The sequence below is a fragment of the Cavia porcellus genome, unplaced genomic scaffold (assembly GCF_034190915.1).
Source record: "Cavia porcellus strain 051 isolate PalLab524CR breed Dunkin Hartley unplaced genomic scaffold, mCavPor4.1 scaffold_1, whole genome shotgun sequence".
NCBI classification, from domain to species: Eukaryota; Metazoa; Chordata; class Mammalia; order Rodentia; family Caviidae; genus Cavia; species Cavia porcellus.
The window spans coordinates 191,391,986-191,410,588 of NW_026947484.1; the positions used below are offsets into that span (position 1 = coordinate 191,391,986).

The 18,603-nt window shown below is 50.0% G+C and overlaps 1 protein-coding gene across 4 annotated transcripts in view; it reads left to right on the forward strand.

Moving 5' to 3' along the window:
• Pax5 (paired box 5) overlaps positions 1 to 18,603 on the forward strand; it is a 177,907-nt gene that overhangs the window by 110,326 nt on the left and 48,978 nt on the right. The window contains exon 8 of one of the 4 annotated variants that reach the window (XM_063225335.1): positions 14,226 to 14,564. The exons of the other annotated variants lie outside the window; for them this stretch is intronic. Within the exon in view, the coding sequence (XP_063081405.1) occupies positions 14,226 to 14,254 (29 nt within the window). The 3' untranslated portion in view covers positions 14,255 to 14,564. Of the gene's footprint in view, positions 1 to 14,225; positions 14,565 to 18,603 lie in introns of those variants that run through there. 4 annotated transcript variants of the gene reach the window in all.

Consider the following 18,603-nt stretch of genomic DNA (forward strand, 5'->3'; position numbering starts at 1 on the left):
CAGAGAGGACAGCTTTCATGGGACACAAAGGGTAACTTAGCCGTCACCGTCCGAGCTGTCTGGAAGCTTAATAGGCTGCGCCTGGAGGAAATAAGGATAGGCAATGTTTATTGAGCATTGCTCCTGCTTTGGGCCCTTTTAGTCCTTCGCTCCTTAAAACATATGTATTGTTTTTGTCCAACTAACCGTTTAACGGCTTGAGTTCCCTCAGCTGGTAGTTACGGGATGGTTTTCTCCTAACCTCAGCCCTGTCCTGCTTCTGTTAGGAGTGGGCTCTGCCTCACTGCGGAATCCAAGCACGGCTGTCTCAGTACAGTGAGGCTGCTGTCCAGGTCCGCAGATGCTGACCAAACTGCTTAGTCTGGTACAGCTCTGGACCAGACTCCCTGGCTCTGGATCCCAGCTCTACCATCTGGGAGTGGATGACCTTGCTTCTCAACTCTGCGTGAGCCTCAGTTTCCTCATGTATAAAATGGGGCTCGAAACCTGTTATGGGGGTGAAATGAGTGGGCACTCGAAAAGTGCAGAGTGTCCTCTTGGGCTGTTTAAACGTTGCTTGAAAATCTAGACCTCAGGAAAGGACCCCGAGGTAGTCAGGCTTTGGGGTGCTGGCAGCGAAGGGATGAAGAAAGAGTTGCAGGGTGAGGTGGGTCGGCACCTCCGAGTTCTAGCTGCTCCATTGACCTCCTAGCACAGTTTTTCAGTGACTGCTGTAACAATTTACCACAGTCTCAGTGGCTAAGAAAACACAAATTTATCGTCTTATAGTCCTGTACACTGGAAATCCCCAAATCAAGGAGCCTGAAGGGCTGGTTGCTCTGCAGGCTCTGGTGTAGAGCCCATCTCTTGCTGTTCCTTGCTTCTTGAAGCCTCCCACATCCCTTGGCTTGTGGCCCCCTTTGTCTGTCTTCAAGGCCTGCAGAGCAGAACTTCTCTCCACCTTTGACCCTGCTTCTGTTGTCACAGCTCTCTGTGACCCAGCCCCACAGTTCCCCCTGCTAAAGACCCCTTCATTGGGCCTACCTTAGATAACTGAAGTGACCTGCATATCTCTAAAGCCTTAGTTCAATCACATCTACAAAATGTCATTGGCTGAGTCGGGTAAATGTATTTACAAGTTCTGTGAATTAGCTATCTGTGACGTAGCTATCTTTGGGGGACCATTATTTTGTCTACTGCTCTCCCTAGGGCCCAATATAAAAGTCTCCTGTATCACCTGTTTCCTGAGAGAAGTCACATCTGTGACAGGATGGGGAGCCCCTTGTATTCTGGTCCCCACTATCTCTGCAAGCATTGGCTGGCCCTTACCCTGTCTTTTCCATCTATGTGATAAGTTGAGGTCTCCCTAGTGTGCAGGGAGGGCTATTGCTGCCATGTGGGCCCTTAACCTTCACCTTATGTGACTCTGTTGTTGAACATATGGGGACACTAAGAACCGAGAAGTCAAATTCTCCCCAAGTGGGACAGCCCTGAAGTCCCCATCTCCTGAGCCCTAGTCCTGTGTTCTTTCCCCGGGGCTACAGCTAGCCTTCATCTCTCCTCCTGGCCCCCATTCCCCAGCCTAGCTGCCCCACCACCATCCATCTACCTCCTGTGAACCTGCTGGATGGAATCCTCCATTCAGGCCTGTCTTTTTACCAATTCCCAACTCAGCCTCACCCAGTCCTGCCTCCCAGCCTTTGCTGCTGCTGGGTTCTCACTCTCTCTGTTCTGTCATTGGCACAGAGATAGTGGAATCTGCAGTGAGAGTGTTGGGCTGAACTGGAGTTGAGATCCCAGACCTTCCTTCCAGCTGTAAATTCCTGGGAACTTGGGGAACACCCTTGCCCCCTTTGAGCCTCAGTTTGCATATCAGCCCATTGGAAACGAAGCATCCTAGCTTCTTGCAGGACTGCAGGGTGCACATGTGAGAGGAGGGATATTAAAATGCTGCGTAAGTTATGAGGAGCTGAGCTCTTCCCTGTGACCTCATCTTGACTGTGCCTAAGTGCTCAGGTCCTGTCTACCCAGACAGAATGCAAGTGTGAGCTGGTGCAAGGCTTTGCCAGGAAAAGGCTCTCTTTCTCGATGTATGCTGAGGGACTTAAGGACCGGCAGACCTGCAAATCCCATGACTCCTGAGAGTATCCCCAGATCCTGCCTCCTCCAGGAAGCTCTCCCCAGTTACCCCAGCCAGACTTGACATCACCTCAGCTGGGCCCTGGGTCAGCTCACCAATATGCCTGTTATCCCATTGTGCCTGGATTTATGATTCTTTATGTCCTAACTCTGTGCTTACACTTAAGAGACTCTGAATTGTTTCCATGTCCTCCAGTCTAGCTGGTGTAGAGCTTGGACTACAGTAGGAACTTAGGAAATCCTGGCTGACTGGCCGGATAGATGAGCTATTATGATCCGTTATTATTAATCATTCCATACTCCACCCTTCTAGGTCACTGTCAAGGTTATTGACGTGATTCACACGCATGCATATCTTCAGTGAGCAAAAGGCACATTCGATTTCAAGATATCATCATAATTATTATTTCTCCCCAAATGTATTAGCTTCTTCTGTCTACTGCCTTTTCTTTTTTCCCCCATGTCCACAGCCCAGGATGAAAGCCTCTCTCTAATCTGTCTTGATTAGCTTTTATTTTTATTACCTAAGGGACCACTGCAGTTCTACTCCCACCCTGAGACAGTCTATAAATGTTTGGTGAGGCCACTTCCAGTCTGAATCCTTGGGCGCTTGCTGCCTGTCTGGATGAGCAGGTCCAGATAATCATTTGCCTTTCCAGACTCCTTGGTCCCTTTTGTATGCTTCTCTTGTTCCAGGTCCAGGATGGTGTCACCTGCCCCCCTCAAAGGTTAGTGGGTGAAGAGTTGGACCTGGTCTTAATCCTGAACAGCCCGAGGCAGGCCTCAACTAGTTTCCAATCGGCCAAAAGTTGCTTGCAGAAGTGATAACTAGCACTAGCATCCCACTCCCTCGGTGCCAGGCCTTGTTCCAAGCACTTTATGTTAACTCGAGTGTCTGTGTAACAACCATAGGCAGGAGTAAGTCTTAAGGTCTGCATTTTATTGGTCCAATTACTGAGTACAGAGGAACATAGAAACTTGCTGCAGGTCACACAGCTTGTAAGCGATGCAGCCAGTGTCAGTTGCAGGCAGATTTCAGAGGCCACACATTTGGCTATGAAACCACACTGCTATCATAACCACACCTGGTGTGATGGAGACGGACAGGAAGTCTGGAAGGGTTCTAAACTGGGGAAGACTCTGATCTGGGGAACAGAGCCCAAACAAAGCCAATGGGCGGGTCAAAGCCATATGGGGCAGCTACTTCTCACCTGCCTTGTCTTTGTCTTGGGTGATATCTGGCTGCAGGGCTCTGGCCCACTCACCTTTCAAAATCCAGTGCCCAGAAGTCAGCCTACCATTTTGACAGGCAGAGAGCGGCCTGGCCCAGCTCCTCCAACTGAAACCCTCAGGGAAGGCTCGTGCTTTGGTGGGCAGACAGCAGCAAGCAGAAGACCTTGATTTCTCAGGAAACTTAGGCCATGTCCTGCCTGGGCCAGGCCATCTGGAGATGTCCCCACCACCCCAGTGTTCTTGGCCCTATAGTTCTCCCAGGCTGCTTGCTGTCTGGTGGGGAAACCCAATATAGCAAGCAACTTCCCACCTGGACCAGGCAAGCTTTCTTCTGTTTTATTTCCAGGGGGGAAAGCTAGAGGAAAAGAATTGTTGTTGCTTGTCTAGAGTAGGTTTTCTTCCTCCTTCCCTGGTTTGGGCAGGGAGGGCCAGGTCTGGCACATGAGTCTTGCCTCTGTCCAGTGCCCTTTAGAAATGAGCCCATGAAAGTGAAGCCCCCAGCTCCTCACACCTATGCCCACTAGGCTTGCTGCTCCCTGCCCCTTACTGCCCTTATCTACTTGGAGAAAAAGAGATGCCAAACACGAGTCCAGGTGGTAAGGGGTGAGGAACCTGAGCCGGGCACCCAGGAAGCCTGTGGGAAAGGAAGGATCACGAAGTGGGGTGCTCGAGCTCTGCAAGCTGTCTGCCTTCATTCTGAGACCGCTTGGCCGACAGCCAGCCTCATGAACTGGGGCTTGTCTTTGAGTTTGTCCCCTCCTCTCCAGATCCCCATCTTCCACGTATGATCAAGACAGCTGGATATGGGGGCAGGGCCACAGAGGGCCTAAGGGAGGTGTAGGGGCAGCTGAGGATGCACTTAGGGTTCTGTGCAGTGACTCTACCAGTTGGATGGACCATCTGGTATTGGGCTATCCTAACCAGTAATGTCAGCCCTGGAGAGCTGCTAAACAGTGTTGCCCCGGTAGGACCGTGACCAGTGTGGATATCCCTCTGTTCATACCAGAGGGGCTGTGAAAAGACACATAGGGTGGCATTACCTTGAAATCTCTTTCGTATTAGTGTAGCTGATGGCGTAAGAGGCTCCCCTAGTACTGAACCTAAGGCCCCAGTGTGCCTGATACGCATTTCCTCTTCTCATCCCCAGCCTATTTTGACTGCTCCTACCCTAGGCTCCTATCCAAGGACCAGGCCTCTGGGCTGCCCAGTGTAGCTCCACCCAGGGCTCAGCTTCTCTGCTGTCTCCACGCCTGCGGTGGGGACCGGCTCTCCCCATGGCACCCTCCCACATGAATCCCTTCTTTGACCTTTGTAATTATTCCTGTTCAATCTCCCTTCGTGTTTTTCCCTCCCCCCTCTGGAGGTGCTCAACTCCCGCACTCTCTCCAGTGTATTAAGGATGTGAGTGAAATTGATGACTGGGATGTCTCAGGTCTTTATGATGATGAATGACTTTCACTGCCAAAGCTTTTATTGTCTGTGATTTGGGAAGAAGGGGGAACTGATATATCAAGGCTGCCTGTCACACCATTTAATACAGTTATAAATCCTGACGTCACTAACTGGTGGTCAGGAGCTGGAGAATTCCAGCGGCCTCTGCTGTGCCGAGCCTTTATGGATTTTTCCCCCCTCTCTTTGCCTGCCTGTCACAATTGTATTTTGGGAGGGGGAATGGCTATGTGGTGGCTTTAACTATCCTAGGGACACCGTGGAGAAAAATGAAGCCTTTCCTCAGCCTCCCTGTAAAAGACGGAACAGATAGAACCCCCTGGTTCTAAGGTGAGCAAGGAGATTGCATGGTGGAACAAATCCTAAGTCCGCCTGTGCAACGCGCTCTATAGTTTACCATGTGATTTAACATCTGTTACTTCTCAGATCCTTCTTCTAGCCTTGAGAGGGTGCCAGAGAGAGACTTGATACTCACTTTACCGAAGGGGCTCTGAGGGCTCAGGACAGTGAGCGGCTTGGCCAGGCTTGTGCACGTTGGGAGGATGCAGAGGAAACTCTGTAGGGTGAAGCAACTGAGCCCTGCCATCAAGAGTTGAGGGCGTCTCCCAGTCCTTAACCCCTCAGTTGGTTTAGTGACTGACTCTGGGAAGGCCACTTGAACTTTCTGGCCATCAGTGTCCTCACCTGAAATGAGAAAAACTCTCCTCAAAGAGCTGCTGTGCAGACTAAATGAACTTCTGCACATAGTTTCTTAGCAAGTATCCTGGGCCAGCAAAAATATTCAGCAAACGTTTTGAAAGGGTAGAAGTATAATGAGAAAGGCATAGGAGTCACGTGTCACAGGAGGATGAGGAGCCCCTACACCTTCCTGAGGTTGTGTGACCAGGAAAACTTCCTGTTAGAGGTGACAAGGAAGTGCCGAAGTGGGTAGGAACGAAAAAGGTGAGTGAGGAAATGCAAGCAGTGGTGAGACTGGCAGCTGGGGATGAGGAAGGGCCAGGCCACAGAGGCTACCTATTGAGCCTCCAAGAAGGGAGCAGCATCATTGAAGGAATCTCTCTGAAGTCTTGATGTAAAGAGGATGAGACTAAACAAGAAGACCTGACTCCTTGAAGGGAGCTGTAGAAACCCAGAGAGAAAGGGTGGGAGAGCCTGGCTCCAGGCTGTGAGATGCAGGTGGAGGAAAAGGATTCAGGAGTCCAGTGTGGGGGTAGCTGTGAGATCAGGGTGGCAGCTGGGAGACTGGGGGGATCACGGAGCTACTGGCTGAGACCAAGACCACAAGAGGAGTTGGCTGGATACTGTGTTCTGGGGGCAGCCAGGTGGAAGTGTCCAGGAAGCAGAGTGCATGTGTTGGGGGAATGTTCAGGGCTGGAGATACGGATTCGGAAGTCATGGGCTTAGAAGTGGTGGATGGAGCTGGGTCACTGAGTGAACGTGTAGAGATAAGGAAAGTTTCGAGAAATCAGGAAAGGGATTCTGGAGAACAAGTGTGGGTGGAGAGAAAGAAGTGAGGAGAATTTGGGAAGAGATGATTGGTGGAGGACAAAGCAGACCATTAATGCTCAGCCTCTTGGAGGCTGGTACTATTCAGGTATCAGTTATAAACACTGTAAAAATTCCCTCTGGCTAATTAAGCAGAAAAGGAATTTTCTGAGGATATTAGGACACTCAGGGTCTTCAGGAGAGCCACTGAATCTGGCTTAGAGGCCTTCCAGCTACATATTGCAGGACTGTTGTGGAGATACCACACCATGGCCTGTAGACAGGCTCTACAGCTTATGCATGACTGCCCCTGGACCCTGGCTGCCACCACTAGGACCTTTGCCTCAGTCTGTGGACTCCATGTGATGCTTGCTTTTTTTGTGTCACTAACTTCTGAATTAGAGCCTCACGCTTGTGTATGCTTGGTAGACCCAGAAATGTGCTGTGCCGTAGCTGCAAAGGAGGCTGGGAAATTACATTTCTGACTTCTCCCCTGAGAAACCCAAACCGTTAAAGTAGAAAATTCCCCAAACAAAAGAAAGACATGCTGTGGGGTCACATGGTCAAAACGCTTTAAAACTTAGAGTGGGCAAAGAGATCCAAGATAGTGAGAGCTGGGAGCTGCCCTTTGGCTTTGGCAGTTAGGAGGCCTTGCTCTCCGGTTGTTTATCTCCTGTAGCCTACCCCTTGCCACACTGTTTGAGGCAGCATGGATTTAAAACCCAAGGGAAGCTGCACATAAGCTAGGAAGCACCACAGGAAAGGGCTTGATTGCACTGGACTCTGACACGGGGTTTGTTACAGCTGAGCCTGAAGCCCAAGGAAAGTAAGTCCTCGTTATGAGAGGGGCCTGGGGGAGAAGCTGGTGGGGAAGGATCAGAGGAGGATCTGAGAAGGTTGTAGCAAACGCCTAGTCTAGGATAAGAGTAAGGGAAAAGTAAAAATAAAGAACCCAGTGTCCTCGTCCCATCCCTGGGGGATCATAAGGGTGGACAGAAGGCTTTTCTCTTTGATTAGAGCGTGGGTAGCTCCTGAGCTCTGGCTGGTGACTTTTCTTGAATGAAGTGAGAGTGGGGGTGAAAATAACACTCCCAGGACTGAAACAAAAAAATTTCCCATCCCATGGGCACAAAAGCCCCAGTGTCTACCAGAGACTGAGCCCAGAGGAGGGGCTTGGAAAATGTTTTTAGAGCTAATGAGCGTGTTCCATGCTTGAGCATTTGAGGGCCACCACGGAGAAGCAGGTAAACAGGACACCGTATCTGAGCTGGAAGGGCCAGGCTGTGTCTCCTGCTGGTCAGATGTCACAGGCAGTCTGAGGAGCACTAGATTGGAGAGCTGTGTGCAGGGACACTGAGGCACCAAGAGGGACTGTGGAACTGGGGGGTGGGGGCTGGGCCTGGGAGGTCTGGCACAGAAGGTGTCAGTGGGGGAGTGAGCACCATGCCTGTCAGGGCACAGCGGCACCGTTTGCTAAGGCATAGGGTGAGTCAGGGGAGGACACGCTGTTTAGAGCCAGGGCGGGCGTGGGAGCTGGTGCCTATGCAAAGCCAGGCAGCATGATCAGAAAACAGGCAATGCAGGGTCTGGATGGATTCAGAGGTGCTGGGGAGCAAGGACTTCAGTCAGGGGCCCAGCTTAGGTGGTTGGAGTTGGCAGTGGACACAATTCCGTAAGCTCTGACCCCCATGTACCAGTGGGAGCAGTGGGGCCATGGGTGTCGGGTGCCGAGGCCCAGTCCTTCTGGCCCAGGATGCCCCCGGAGCCTGCTGGGTGTCCTCATTACGCCCCTCACATGGTGAGGAGAGACATGAGTAGCAATCGAGACTCCGGCTGCCTCCTGCTGGTGTGCTGAGCGCCGGGCAAACCACATGAGATCCCATCTCGTGCATAATGTGCATCCGAGGACAAAATTAGATTGAGAAGTAAATGGAGCCGAAAATTTCCAAAGCATTTCCCGTCAAGAAGCCATTTGATTGCATGTTTTAATTCTCGGCGTCCTCCTGCCCAGCGAGGTTCATTTTGGTGGGGAAGGCTGGAGCAGAAGAGGCTGGGGTGGGAGGGGACTGGGGCGTGGTGGTGGAGGGGAGGAGAGAGCCCTTTTGTATGTGGCTTGACTCCATGTGGCTCGCTCTTCCTTGTGATGTGGTTTTGACCTCAAACAACCCTTGGGGAAAGGCCCTATTCTTTCCATTTTGGAGAAAAGGAAACTGAGGGGTAAAAATTAAGTAATCCACCTGAAGTCTTGCAAGCAGTTAGTCTACAGGCTCTGGGATGGAGTACTGGCCTGGTGAGCTTCAACGCTCAAGCGGATGCTACATTGGGTTGTATGTTTCAGTGTTTCCATTTTGCTGTTTCACAAGAAGGATCTGCCTTCTTCCTCCTTCTTCCTCCTCTACTTCCAAAGCTCAGGAACACTGTTAAGCAGATGAAGGAACACTGGTAAGCAGGGCGATATTCCCATTTTGTTGATATGTAAAGTGAGGTTCAATGAAGTGTAGTTATTTGTTGGTAGCACAGAGGGAGAAATTCAGTGGTGAATGCCGTTACTTCTGGTTCCGGTGTGTTTCATCCCGCCTGCTCCTGTCCAGTGGGTTGAAGAAGGCACCAGACATCCTGTTGGCTCCACCCAAGACACTGGCATGCTTAGATCTGCTCAGAAAGTGAGCTTTCTGTTCTGCTTCATCAAGGAGTTGTTGCTCTGGACCACTGGAAGGAAAAGACCGAGAGCCCACTTCTGGGGCATGTTCTGAGGATGTTCTGTGAAGAGAGAGGGAAAGGGCAGGAAAGGAATAGTGAAGGATATTCGGGTGAGGCTGAAGGGCAGCTTAGGACCTAGGCCTGGCTGTGCACAGATCCCTGGACAGGGCACTGCCTCCGGGGGCGGGGCACGACTACAGAGTTAGAAACTGCTCACTTTCCAACAACAATGGAGATTTAGAAAAGCAAATTGCCAGGGAAACTTTTGTTTGGATAGGACCTTCCTGGAAGCTTTATGTACATTAATTGGAAGTAATGTTCCCTGGCTGAGAGAGTGGGGTTCTGGAGGAAGCTCTGGACCCTCTGGACTGAGCTTTGGCAGCCACGGGGCTCTGGTGACTCCTGATTCTGCAGAAATTTTCACTCCTCTGCAGAGGTAGCTCATAAGACATGTAATTTCCCAGCCTCTCTCTCAGTTCTCCCGCTGGGACCCAGTACTCCTACCTTACACCCCAGCCACTGCTACACCTCGCCTCTGCCTCTGCCTCTGCCTCTGCCTCTGCCTCTGCCTCTGCCTCTGCCTCTGCCTCTGCCTCTGCCTCTGCCTCTGCCTCTGCCTCTGCCTCTGCCTCTGCCTCTGCCTCTGCCTGAGGAAGCTCATACTCAGCCCCAAGTGCATCTTCCCTTCAAAGCTTAACCCCTGGAGTGATGGAAGGCAGCCGGTTGGATACTGTGTACATCTACCTGCTCTCACGCCACCCCAGCCCTTCTCTAGCACCTCTTGAAGGAACTGTGCTACTGGGGCCTGAGCCTGGTACTTCCCCCTCCAAGAAGGCTGCGGTCCAACTGCAGGAATTGAATCTCAGGTCTTCTTTTTGCTGCATATTAGGATGGAGACCTTGGGGAGGACCTTTTGATTCTTTGAGCCAAAAACTTTCCCCACTGTGGGTATGGAGAGGATGAGGAACCAGAAAATTGATCCCAGGCCTACCTGACTCCTACACTTGAGCCCTTACAATGTTTCCTATTAAAAAGACCACCAATCCTGTACTGTATGAAGAGCTTTCACTTCTTCAATCCCGTGTGGGGGTCCTGATATCTCGAGAAGGAGGCACGGCTGATTGGATGGCTTTTACAAGAGAAGGTGAGAACCAGAACCAGCAGTGGCTTGAAAGCAAGAGCCTCCTGAGCTGTGCTTGGGCTCTCAGAAGCAGCCAGCAATTCTGTACAATAGTTGTGCCCTGGTACCTGACCCTGCTTCTATGCGAGGGGAGGGGCAGGGAGCACTTTGGCAGCCTGCAGCGCCAGCCCAGTAGTGCAATTTAATGCATGTTTTCTGCAGCACATTAATTTGCTGTGCACCCTGGGAGGTACCTCTGCGGGGTGGGCTTGGTTTTCCCTGGCAAGCAGCACACCTGCCCAACCCTGCTGTCTCATGGGGGCCTCCCCACCGGTTGGTTACTAATATTGGCTTCATTATTTGATTTGGAAAGACAATCGGGGGTGGGAGCCGGTGTTGCACAAAATCAGCTTTGTCTGGCTGGGCTTCCTTGGTTCCTGGCCTGACTCTGTGACATCTGCATTTGGCCAGAGGAGCAGAAGTTAGAATGGGGACACCCTGAGTCCCTTTGCAAAGGATGAGAAGCCTATTAGAGGCTCAGACATTGACCTATTGACATTTTCCTTAGAATGGATGAGCTGTCAGTTCTCACACCTTTGTAGCATTTTCTAATCTCTCCTCAGGTGGGTGGCCTTGGGGGAAAATGTTCAGAGAGAGGGGAGAGGGCTTGCCTCAGGCACGGTAAGGAAGCAGAAGGCCTCCTGATGTCCAGTTCCGGGCTGGCTGTGCATCACAGGGCTTTGGCCTTGGTGCTGCAGCCCTGACCTTACTTCTTAGTCGTACTTGGCGCACCCTGAATTTAAGCCCACAAAGAGTCTTGGTCAGGCAAACCTGGTGGTTAGGAGCACGAGCTAGTGGAATTTCTAATCCTGCCCCGGTTGGGCCATTTTCTGCCTATGCAACCTTGGGTACAGTTTTAAAGCTCTCTCAGCATAGCTGCCTCCTTTGTGGCTTGGGAGTAAAAGCAGGACTAGCCACCATTTGGGAGCATTTTCACGCGCCACACACCTTTGTAAGTGCATCACTGCAGCAAAGTCTTAAGGCCTTTTCGACAGTCCACGGAGGGCCACTGTTGGCACCATTCTATAGATGAGGGAGCTGAGGCTTACCTGGGTTTATAAGCTGGTTGATTATTTTAATCTGTGCAGCCAGCTGCTGGAATTTTTCCTCTTAATCCCTGGGCTCTGCCTCCCAATAACAGTACTAATAATTCCTGGTGACTAAGTGGGACAGGACATCCGGCAACTGGAAGGAACCCAGCAGCGCCACTGCTGCTGTCCATCCTCGTGTGTACTCCAGCGGGGCCACGAGGGCACCGCACTGCTTCCTCCTGCTCTCCTCAGCTTTCGCTGTAGGTCCTGGAGCTGGGAGAAGTGGAACACAAACCAAGGCAGGCAGGAGGAAACGCTGAGAGCACGAGGGAGGGTCCAGGTGAGTGCTGTCCAGGTGTGCTGGCAGCCTCCTCATTCCCCACCAACGAGGAACTGTCCCTCTGCCCTGTTAGACAGGTGAGGAGAAGAAGGCAGACACTTGCCCAAGGTCATGCAACTGGTAAGTGGCGGAGTTTGGGCTGGGGCGGCAGACTCTAGAGCCCTTGTGTTTTAGCTGAGTGTGGGCTTTGCCATGTGAGTAGTGAGAGCCTTGGAAGGCTCCTGACAGCAGCGTGGTATGAACAGCGCTTTCAGAGCTGTGTCTGGCTGTGCTTTTGGACTGGACTAAGGCTGTGGATCCAGGGAATCACAGTTGACAAGCAGCTTACTGAGCATGCCCTCTGAGCCAGGCCCAGTGCTAGGGGCTTCTTGAAATTAATGCAACCCAGCAGACTATGAGGAAGATGAGGCTACATTCATTGTATAAATGTGAACACTGAGGCACAGAGAGGCCAAGCAACTTGTTCAAAAATCACACAGCTAGCAAATGTGGAGCCAGGGTCTAATCGGAGATGGACAGCTCTGTGGCCCGTGTTCCTGTTATGCCACATTGTCTCCTTTTACAAAGATGTAAGTCCCCAGATCTAGGCCACTTCACAAGAACTCTATGCTTCTCTGTACTCATTTAGGGACTCAATTGGTTTTCATTTAGCATGCACTGATTTGTGTGGAATACTTCCCCCAGGAGGTGGACTTGCCCAGCCGTTGGATTTGAGAAGAGTGCTTTGCCTCTATCCAGGATGGGAAGCCTCTATCCAGGATGGGCAAGAATGCCGGGGGAACATGTGGAAATGCTGTCAGCCCCGGGAGGAAGCACTGACTGGGTGACACACAATTTCCAGTCCACACCTGGACTCTGACTCTGAACCATCACATGGCAAAGATGTCTGATGCCCTCCGGCCAGCTGGCAAGTCTGGGCACAGTGACCAGGAGTAGGGACGAGATGGGTCTTGGCCAGCAGTCTCAGCGTCTCCCAGGGACCATTGGACTGAGAAGGATGATTGGGCATTTCTAATTATAATTACATGGCTTTAGCAGACACTGGTTGTCATACCAGCTTCTTGGATAAGAGATGTACATAATCATGCGGGAGGGCCATGTGTCACTTTCTCTGATACACAACACAGCTTCTTCTTTGTGAACAGCTGTTATTGACCCTCCTGATACAGGGGTGAAGTCCCTGGAGATCTGCACTGCCACCACCTGTCCAGACTACTGGACTTCCCTGTGTCTGTTTGTGTTGTTTTTCTATCTCTGTCCTTGTGTCTCATACTTTTTTCTAATGTCAGTTTGTCTGGCTTTTAGAAGTTTTTCCTCCCACTTTGGATGTTGCTTTTTGTTTCTTTAAATAAAGTGGAGGGCTGGGAATCTGAGCTACTGAGCGTATTGAAACCATGTGCAGATGAAGATCAGGCTTGCTGTGCTGGTGCCAGGAGGGACTCTGGGACGCACTTCATGTCTACCTTTGGCTCCTCGTAGCCAGACTGAGATTGTTGCATGTTGCATTTCTGACAGACAGAGCAGGCCTCTGCTCAGGGTTAGGTGCTAGCCTGGCAGACGCCTGGTGGGACCTTGAGCTTTGAATATGCAGCTTGGCCACAGTGCTCCTGGTGTCATGATGCTGTCCTGGAAAACAAAAGGACAGGCCTGGCCAAAGATCAGGGGACAGGGAAGAACCTCACTCCTCCAGCATCATGGATTCATTATCATCTCCCCTTGTAGACTATGAGTGAACCCCTTAGGGCACAGATTCTTCCTGGCTCTTAAGAAGTTAATTTAAAGTCATAATGTTAATTTTGAATAGAAGGTAATGCATGCATGTGGTTAAATATTCAAACTATACAGACAAAATGAAATGAAAAATAAATATCCTTTCCCTAGCCTCAGGACTCTGAGATCCAAGGTCCTCCTCAGAGTGAATAGTGTCTGCATGCACTCTCAGGGACATTTTAGTCATCTATTAGATTTGATCCATATTTTTACTAGTGCACGAGGATCACACTGCACACAATATTCTTCAGCACTTTGCTTTATTTGCTTAGTAAATTATGCTGGAGATCTTTCCACAATCTCCATATTCAAATCTACCTCACTGCTTTTCAAAACAGTGTAATATTCCGCTGTAGGGAAGTATCATAATTTACTTATTCTGTCCATTACAACAGGCAACTGGATTGCATAAGCCATCCCATTGGATATAAATCTTGGTGTCCTTTTCTGGGTATTAGCAAAGATAGAAGCAGAATTACTGGTCACCAGGGAGGTTCGTTTTGTATTTTTGATTCACCTGTTGGAGATATGTTGGAGATATGTGGGGCATGTGGGAGAGGCTGCCGTGCAGGCTCTGAGGTCAGAATTTCTGTAGACACCAGCTCTACTTGCTATGAGCTGGGTACCGTATCTGCACATGGGGCATTGTGAAGGGCTGTATCTCCCACAGTGGCCATGATGCTTAAAAAGATGCTCTTCGAACAGCGAACTGTGTAAATGGCAGTGATTGTTGAGTTATCATTATTACTGTTATCTATTTCTGGGTCCTCTGGAGCACTCAGTATGGTGCCTGGAACTTAGATGTCAGATGATACAAGAATGAGTGAGTGAATGAAAGAATGAGTGAAGACATGAGCTAGCCCCGGCTGCCCTGCTGACCCTCCTGCTGTAACACTGCCTTTCTCCTGCTCCTGGACAGGTGCGGTCAGTCCTGGGAGGAAGGCCTGAAGCCATCCGTGTAGTGGAGCTGCCTTGCAGCCTTGCTGATTGGAACCTGGTTTTTGTTGTGTGTGTGTGTGTGTGTGTGTGTGTGTGTACGTGCGAGTGTATGCACTGAATCAACAGTTCCTAGTTCGAGGAAGATCATGCAACAAATATACATGAAAATATTGACTGAGCCTCAGTATCTGCTCTAAAATGCCAGGCAGATAAAATACAAGCACGTTCTCAATACTGAGCTGGGGCTGAGTGTGATAGCTCCCTGACTCCGAGGAAATAAGATGAGATCCCTTCAAAGGAAGAAAGGAGAAGGTTGATGATGGTATAATAAACAGTACTAAGTTCTCAGATTTGTCTTCCTGACTACAAATCCAGATTAGATCTTTAGCCAGGCCAACTAGAGACAGAATGGGTTCAAAGTAGGAATTCAGCAATTTGGGGAAAATAAATGTTGAGTTCTTGTTTCTAAGTAAGTGACCCCACCCAGGCTAACGGCTGGCCAGCCTAGTGTGAGGGGCCTGCCAGACCTGCAGTGAGGATTGGAGGCAGCTTGTCTGCAAGTAGCCTGTCCACTGTCTGCAGCAGAGGTAGGCAGGCTGTTACAGCTGGCCCTGCTGGGAGTCCAGGGTGGGGCAAACTGGTTACTTCATGAGCCAGGAAAAAAAAAAATAGAAGGCAGAGACCAGGATCCCACAGTCCCCTGTAAGGGCACCACCCCAGGTATAAGGTGTCCCACTGTGGTCCACTTTATCACAGGGACACTTATCCAGACCCTAGCATAATCCTGCATAAATATAAAGTGGACAATCTATAGAATGAGACTTAACTTCATTTGTTAGCGAAGAAACCTATAAAAAGACAAAACTGGTTTCAAGAGCATTTGAGGAACAATTATTTTTTTCAAATCGGGTTGTATTGGGAAAAGTTGATTAAAAATGTTAGAATAAGATTATGAGACTAGAAACAGTATTGCTTAATGTCCTGAAGAAATTGCAGCCCAAGCTTTGGAGGTTATTTTTCAAACCTGGTAGGAATCTACACATGAGCCCATAGCTTCCCAGGGCCTGAGCTCTAGTTAAACAGTAAGGAGCATGCCCAGCACAGGTCTGCACTGAGACCTGCCCCACAGTTTTGTAGGCCACTACTGGTTGTTTCTTGTTTAAATTGTATTTCTTAACTTGCAAAAAGTTTAGTGGGGTTCTATGATGGTGAGAAGGGGTCCCCTGAGAAGGTGACGGACGCATCTCAGAAGCAGAAGTGTTTGAAGTTCTGGGCAAATGTTTGAACCAAGACAGAAGCTGCCTTTGCAGCCTTGCTGAGTCCAGAGCGGACCTTGGGGCAGGACACGGCAGAGAGGCCTGGGAAGAATGACTTAGAGCAGTGCCCTGGAGGAGGGGATAGAGAGTGAGGAGGAGCGTGGGGACTGCAGAGTACAGCGGAGGCTGGAACTGTCACCCAGAGATGAAAAAGATGGCAGAAGGTCTGGGTTGGTCCCTGGGAGCTGGCTCCGTCGTCCATGCCTCTGCTTCCCGGAGCCACCTCCCAAAGTGTAGTACTTTGACTCCCTGCAATGAGCGCTTCCACCCTGCAGGCTGCAGGCTGGTTACCTGCTGGGAGGCACAGGACAGCTCAGGTCCTCAGCCAGGCCTGGCAGCAGTGGAAGCTGATGCTGGCAGTGGGGTGGTCAGAACGGGACTGGAGAGCTCTGAGAATAAATAACAGTGGAAAATGGGTAGTCTGGAGGCTAATTTGGAGAATTAAAATAATTGTCCTTCAATGTATATGTTTTAAAAAACTGGATGAGTTATTAGTTTCACATAGTTGAGATTCTCAGATAACAAAAAGTTAAACAAAACCAGGTCTCACACATGTTTTAAAAACCAGCCAGAGCTGAGAAGGGGCTGTGTCCTAGGCCAGGCACCGGCACCTGCTCACATGGGTCCTGTTCGGTGAGAGGCCTCTGGCAGTGGCGTGCAGGCTACAGCCCCGGCTACTTTAAGATGCTCCTTTCCCAAAGCCATGGAAAGCTGATGCCTCCTTGGCCTCCTTTCCCAAGGGTTCAGTGCAGGTGCTCCCAGGAGTCAAGCACTGCGCACAGGAGTCCCAAGCCCAGGGCAGGTTCTTCCAGATCCCCTGAGTGGCCAGCACCAGCCCCCTCTCCATCAGCACGGAGAGGAAGATGCTGCTGCGCTAGGGACTGGAAACGATCCCTAGAGACAATGTGTGGCCCCTTCTCGAGTGTTCAGGTGGGAAAATCTGGGCCCGAAAGGAGGCAGGGTTTGTTCAAGGTTGAACAGCAAGTCCCTGCTGCCTGGGGTGTGCAGGCTTCCTGTGTGTTGAGTCCCCAGCAGAGCTGATCTCTGGTTTGTGAAGGACTGTCTTTCCCAGCCAGCTCCTCCATGTTCCCACATGATGTGGGCCTTGTGCACAGAGACCTCAGTCCTCTGGACAAAGCCTCCCATCCAAGGCTGTCAAGGCCGGAGCCCTCTCCAGCCATCGAACCATCGCCAACTTCCTGCCCCCACCCCCGCAGCTCATTCACAGTAATTAATGGCTTCTCTAGTGGGTCGATTCCTCCTTCTCTCACTCACACTCACAGTCAGGTAGGCAAGGGGAAATTTGGTTGGTGCCTCTGGTAATCAAAGTGAAGGGCTTTCATACTGTCAGGGTAATGAATTCTGCAAGGGTTTGAAGCGAGGGGCTAAAGGACCTCCGTGTCATGTGTCTGGGAGTGACAACCCCCAGTGGTTAATTACTGCCACACGATGAGAACCGAGCTGGTAGCAAAATGAGATAAGTTCATTATGAGCTAAATTTGGAGTTAATTGGATTCACATCCCCCCCATTAGTACACATACAGCGAGCTTACCTAGAAATGGGCTGCGTGGAAGAGAAGAGGCTGTGTCTAGGCAGGAATTGATAAATCAGGCCCAGTTGTTATTGGCGTTCGTGACAGGGTATTTCTGAGATGTTGGTGAGACGAGGCCCATGATTCCTTCAGGTGATGGGACCACACCACCTGATTACTGTCATCTTGGCAGATGTTTTCTGGGCACCTATTACGTCTTGGGCCAAGACAAGAGAGGGAGGATGGGAGCTCATGTTGGTGTCTAGGGACCTCCAGAGACAGGAGTGGACAAATGCCCCATGTGCTGGGGGAATGTGGCAGACCTGGTGCCAGAGTGCCTGGGTTTGGATGTGGCTCCATTTCTCACTAAATGTGGGAACCTGGGCAGATGTTTAATCTCTCCGCATTTTAGTTTCCACATCTGTAAAATGAGGATAACAATAGAACTTGTTTTAGAGAGATTTTGAGGTTGAGACAGTATCTACAAAGCACAGTAAATAGTATTTAGAACACAGCTCTGTGTTGAGCCATGGTGCACCCAGTAGGTGCTACACAGAATCTTACTATCAGCTGTGTGACATGGGGCACATCGATAGGTTTGCACCTTCATTTCCTCTTCTGTCAAATGGGCATAATACCAATACCCGCCTAATGGTACCACTCATCTGTTGAGCACCCCAAACGCACATATCTCCAGGGATCAATGGGCTGCTTTTGCTCCTTTCTTATGGTTGTTCCTCCAAGGCTTTCCATGAGTCATTAGTAGAACCTGACCTTGGGCATCTCTGAGGGCTCTGACCTGTGATCCTGTGGGCAATGGAAACCTACTGTAGAGGGCTGGGGAGGTCAGTGTTTAGCTCCTGGGCTTCATTTTCCCAGACTTTGGCCTACTGATGTCTCCTCCTTTTGTACAGCTGCCTAGTCCTCCATGGTGCACAGGGTTGGCCAATTTCCTATGTTTTGACATTTAGATAATTCCTGATATTTTGTGGTTATAGATCGTGCAGCTGCAGTGAAAAACCTTGTATATTTATATTTGATATTGTTTGAGGTGTATGCATCTTCAGGTATAAGTCTCTATAAACAGGATTGCTGATTCACGGGGTAAATGCATGTAGTTTTATTAGATATTGCCAAATTTCCCATGTTAATTTGCACTTCTAGTATATAATGAAATTAAATATCTTTCCAAATAATTTAAGGATATCATACATATGAAGAGGGAGGGAGATGGAAGGAGAGAGAGAGAGAGAGAGAGAGAACCAAAAATATATATACACTTTAGGGGAGGAAAAACTTGTATACATATTTTAACATTAAGTTATTGAGATACCATGAGATTAATAAGTTAGCTTTGGCCTCTACAATTGCACTTTAATGCTCAAAGTGGTGGCCATTAGCTCCCAGGCATTGATTAGTGTGGCGAATTGCTGCTTGGTACCTTGGTCACTGAGATTGCTGCACATGCTTCTTCCCTAGGGATCGGCAGAGTAGTGGCTTCTGTGATGTT